General features: G+C 32.5%; 1 protein-coding gene across 1 annotated transcript in view; it reads left to right on the plus strand.

The window, feature by feature from the left end:
• Nucleotides 1-5,278, plus strand: part of LOC106475162 (neuralized-like protein 2) — a gene marked incomplete at its 3' end in the record, with an annotated part of 14,629 nt that extends 9,351 nt beyond the window's left edge. Inside the window, exon 3 of the mRNA XM_013935859.2 lies at nt 5,266-5,278. Within this exon, the coding sequence (XP_013791313.2) occupies nt 5,266-5,278 (13 nt within the window). The remainder of the gene's footprint in view (nt 1-5,265) is intronic.
• Between the last annotated feature and the right edge of the window lie 126 nt (nt 5,279-5,404).

The raw sequence follows: 5,404 nt of genomic DNA on the forward strand, positions 1-5,404 counted from the left end.
GGTGAGCAGTAGTAGTCAGTAACTAAGTTAGACAGTTTGTATACATTCTAGAGAAATGTGAAACATAGTGTTGTTTACACATAGTTGTTTGGGTGAGCAGTAGTAGTCAGTAACTAAGTTAGACAGTTTGTATACATTCTAGAGAAATGTGAAACATAGTGTTGTTTACACATAGTTGTTTGGGTGAGCAGTAGTAGTCAGTAACTAAGTTAGACAGTTTGTATACATTCTAGAGAAGTGTGAAACATAGTGTTGTTTACACATAGTTGTTTGGGTGAGCAGTAGTAGTCAGTAACTAAGTTAGACAGTTTGTATACATTCTAGAGAAATGTGAAACATAGCGTTGTTTACACATAGTTGTTTGGGTGAACAGTAGTAGTCAGTAGCTAAGTTAGACAGTTTGTATACATTCTAGAGAAATGTGAAACAGTGTTGTTTACACATGCAGTGATTCGTAGTTTCAGAGAAACTGGATTTTTACGATGTAGTACCAGATTTAGATACTTTTAGCCGCTACAGATCCAGCTTAACTAATGAACTGGGCACTGACTTGTCATAGAAAAATATATAAATCTTAAATGAGATTGCTGTATGAATGCGGGTTGATTTTTATTGATTAACTAAGAGGACTTTTATAGAGAACATGTAATTCAATGTGATTTTTCATCAAATTTGATAGGCTTAAAGGACTTTCCCGTGTACAGGTTCGTTAGTATGGATTAGCAGTTATGTTTCCTTGGCTTTAACAAGGTTTTCAGTTTTTATGGTACTGATGTTGAATTGAGGATACTGTTTAGGGTTTGGGTTTCCATTGTAGTGTTTAACTGTGTAGTGCTTGAACGAGTGCATCCTACCTCTAGGGCAAAGTTGAATTCAAAAACGTACAAAAAATAAACTTGTCATTCTTCCATGTATTAAACAACTTTCAGAGTTGGAATTTATTCAATAAAAAATATTTTTTTTTTATTTAATTTTGTACATAAGAAAAAAAATAAATATCCCAACTTTTGATTTTTAGTTGATTTCAGTACTCGCCAAACAAAAAACATTAATGGTCTTGAATTTTATATTTAACATAATTCAGCACTCTAGGAAGAAAGTTAATAAAAGAGCACTAATTTGTCCTTGTGATTTCAGTACAAGTCTATTCTTAATAAAAATATGATAAAACAGCTTTGTATAAAACATTAGTTCTGAAATCGCTTGTGTTATAGGTTTTATCTTTAACATAATTCAGCACTTGTAGCACTCTAGGAAGAAAGTTAATAAAAGAGTACTAATTTGTCCTTGTGATTTCAGTACAAGTCTATTCTTAATAAAAAAATGATAAAACAGCTTTGTATAAAACATTAGTTCTGAAATCGCTTGTGTTATAGGGTTTATCTTTAACATAATTCAGCACTTGTAGCACCCTAGGAAGAAAGTTAATAAAAGAGCACTAATTTGTCCTTGTGATTTCAGTACAAGTCTATTCTTAATACAAAGATGATAAAACAGCTTTGTATAAAACATTAGTTTAGTTCTGAAATCGCTTGTGTTATAGGGTTTCGTCCTTTTTTATATATATATGGTACATTTTCATGTACAACAGTCAAGGATTACGAAAGTACCTTAATCCCAACTTGTTGTACCTGAAAACGTCCAACTAGAACTAAGCAATTACGTTAGTTAGCATCACTTAAACTAAGTTATTAATTGAAATTGATTAAGCAAAATTCCAATTAATCAATCATTGACATGATAATAATTAACTAATCAAAATTAGTGTTTCTAATTATTACTTTACGATTATTCCAACTATACAAGCAATCAAAATACTGCCATTATGTTTGTTTTTAACTGAGGGAGGGTCTAATGATTTGAGGGTCTTGGTTTCAATTCCCCTGATCATTTAAACTTACTTGCCCTGTCTTTGTTATTGTAAAACTGTTAAGGCCACTGTTACTAATTTTGAACATCTGACTAGACAAAACTCAATTGGCTGGCAGCACCCATCGCCATCTATTTGGATAGTTAAATTAAGTTTTAAATACAGGATAGATTTACTGTTGATTTTTTTAACTTTGTATTATGTTTTTAATTTATAGTATTCTTTAATGTTGTAGAAGTAGGGGTGGATGTAGGAAAGGGGTCCAAGGAGTGGACCCTCAACCCGTTTTATTTATTATTTGTTGTTTTTTTTTCAGAAATTAATAACTGTATTATTTAATTTCCTTCAAGTAGGTACAAATCTAGGGTGGTACAATGCCCCTCCATTTTTTTTTCAGAAAATACTATAAAAAAACAACAACCACATATCCTTACACTATAATGGCTGGAGACGGCTTAAATGGGTAATGAAGAAAAACTTTAATATAAGTTTAATATGATGATGACAAAACCTTGTCGAAACGTTGTACATTTGCTGTCATGTTAAACTTATATTAAAGTTTTTCTTCATTACCCATTTAAGCCGTCTCCAGCCATTATTAGTCTCAAAGTGGGTTCCTCGTCATCGAATCCTTACACTATAGTATACCATATAGTATCAAAAAAAGAAACACTAAATGCCATTGTTTTTACTTGATTGTATTTTACTTACCATAAAAGCTTTTTTGAGGTTTTCTGAAATCAATACAGCTGGAGTTTACGACAATCCAGTTAAATCCACAACAATCCAGTTAAATCCACGACAATCCAGTTAAATCCACGACAATCCAGTTAAATCCACAACAATCCGGTTAAATCCACAACTATCCAGTTAAATCCACAACAATCCAATTAAATCCACAACAATCCAGTTAAATCCACAACAATCCAGTTAAATCCACAACAATCCGGTTAAATCCACAACAATCCAGTTAAATCCACAACAGTCCAGTTAAATCCACAACAATCCGGTTAAATCCACAGCCGATAACTCATTGTCTTTAATTTAATACAACAACATAGTAAATTTTTGGGTCTTGTTTTTTTCCAGACACTCTTGATGATGTGTCCAGACTTTAGAGAGGTGTTTTCATTAAAATTAGTATTGTTCAGGACACCTACAGCTCTGTAACATACACTTGTTACAGAATCAATATTTCACTGTTTAAAAGTTAGAATTCTCATAAGGAAGATGTTTTTCTTATTGTTGGTGTTTAAGTGAAAATAATAACATAATGTTTAGCGATAACAAGGAATCTGTTGGTCCATTTTGGCTATTCCATCCTCAATATTAAATTTAAAAAAAAATTAAAACCAGTCCTTATCCTTCATACACTTATCAAGTTTTCTCTTAAACTCACTTAAATTTACTGCCTCCACAACATCTGAAGGCAACCCATTCCAAAGGCCAACCACCCTCTTAAAACAACCACTAGCAACAGCACACTGGTTGGATGGCTTAAGAGACTGATCAACCATTACACCAAGATCCCTTTCTTTCATAACACTGTTAAACTGATTAACCAGGACACCAAGATCCCTTTCTTTCTTGACACCATTAAACTGATTAACCAGGACACCAAGATCCCTTTCTTTCTTGACACCGTTAAACTGATTAACCAGGACACCAAGATCCCTTTTTTTCATGACACTATTAAACTTAAATCCAACTTTTATCCAATTTGCTAACTTATCCCTCACACCTATAGAGCTAATACTTTTACAAGCCTTTTATGTGGCACCTGGTCAAATGCTTTCTAAAAATCCAGATAAACCAAATTCACACCCTTACCCTCATCTACATAACAGTAACCTTTCCAAAGAATGTCAAAAGATTTGTAAGGCAAGATTTTCCCTTAGTGAAACCATGTTGATTATCCAATAAAATTCTAAACCTTGTTAAATGACTTTGCAAGGCATCTTTTATCAGACTTTCCAAACCTTTTCCCACAACTGATGTAAGACTAATAGGTCTATAATTAATGGAACACTTCTTATCACCTCCTTTGAAAAGAGGAATGACATTAGCTAACTTCCAATCCTCTGGCAACCTTGCTCACTATTCAAGGACATACAAAAAATAATACCAAGTAGCTCACATATCCAATACTTAACCTTCTTTAAAACCCTTGGGAAAACATTATCTGGCCCAGGAGCCTTGTCATTCTTTAAAATTCAAAATTTTTTCTTAACAAGCTCAGAAATTGATGTGATCATCGTCATGATATAAAAAGATTGTTTGGTTTAAATACTGGTGATTAATTTATATATGTGAGTGAATACTTTATTTTAAGTTTTGGTATAATAAGAGTTAAAATCAAACGATTGTAGAAGGTTTTGTTAATAACTAATTGGTGTTGAGAATATAGAAAGTGTCTAGACAACTATGTAATAAAGATATAAATAGCATGAGACGAGCGGGAAGCAGCAGACAGACAGTATTAGATAGACAAAAGCAGACAGATAACAGCGAAAGAGAATATAGTTGGTGGGAAGTTAAGTACTGTAGATGTGATAGGCCTAACGATTGACATAGGCCTTACGTTTAATATGTTAGAGTGAAACTAACAGTATAAAAAGATAAGAAGGATAATTTTATTCCTTCAAAGCATGGTTCTAAAGTAATTGAATCAGCCTGGGTACCCTTTGACAAAAGGAACAGGGGATCTTCAGAAGAAAGAAGACCAAACGAATTACGGTAACTTGCTCCACAACTGTAAGTGAATCACACACAAATACTAGTATGATAGTAATATAGAGATAGTTCGACTTGTCAACTGAAATTCTAAAGTAATTGAATAGGCCTAAGTGGACTTTTGACAAGAAGAAGAGAACTATATACAAATAGTGTTTATGATATTCCTGTAATCTCTATAGTGTGAACACTTTATTGTACATACGTTTAACTTGTTCCGAATATGTATATATTATTTGAGAACAAGTAAAGTGTGTGCTGTTTATCGCTAACAAGTCAAGACGCCTACTGTAGAAGAATCTTAAGCCCAACATAGTATGTATTATACTATGTAGTATATATTTATACTATTAAGAATTAAAGTAAAGGCCATTTATTTTGACAATTGGCAAAAAGAATAAATTGTATGTTTTCAAATTCGATGACGAGGAGCCCACTTTGAGACTAATAATGGCTGGAGATGGCTTGAATGGGTAATGAAGAAAAACATTAATATAAGTTTAACATAACAGCAAATGTACAACGTTTCGACAAAGTTTTGTCATCATCAGGTACCTGATGTTTTAGACATTCCACCATGGTTTAGATTACAAAGATAGGTAATTCTGTGTAGTATAACTATGTGGACAGGTTAATGTTTTAGACATTCCACCATAGTTTAGGTTACAAAGATAGGTAATTCTGTGTAGTTTAACTATGTGGACAGATTAATGTTTTAGACATTCTACCATAGTTTATAGTTATACTACACAGAATTACCTATCTTTGTAACCTGTCCACAGGTTAATGTTTTAGACATTC

This window comes from Limulus polyphemus, unplaced genomic scaffold (assembly GCF_000517525.1).
Source record: "Limulus polyphemus unplaced genomic scaffold, Limulus_polyphemus-2.1.2 Scaffold8166, whole genome shotgun sequence".
Lineage (NCBI taxonomy): Eukaryota > Metazoa > Arthropoda > Merostomata > Xiphosura > Limulidae > Limulus > Limulus polyphemus.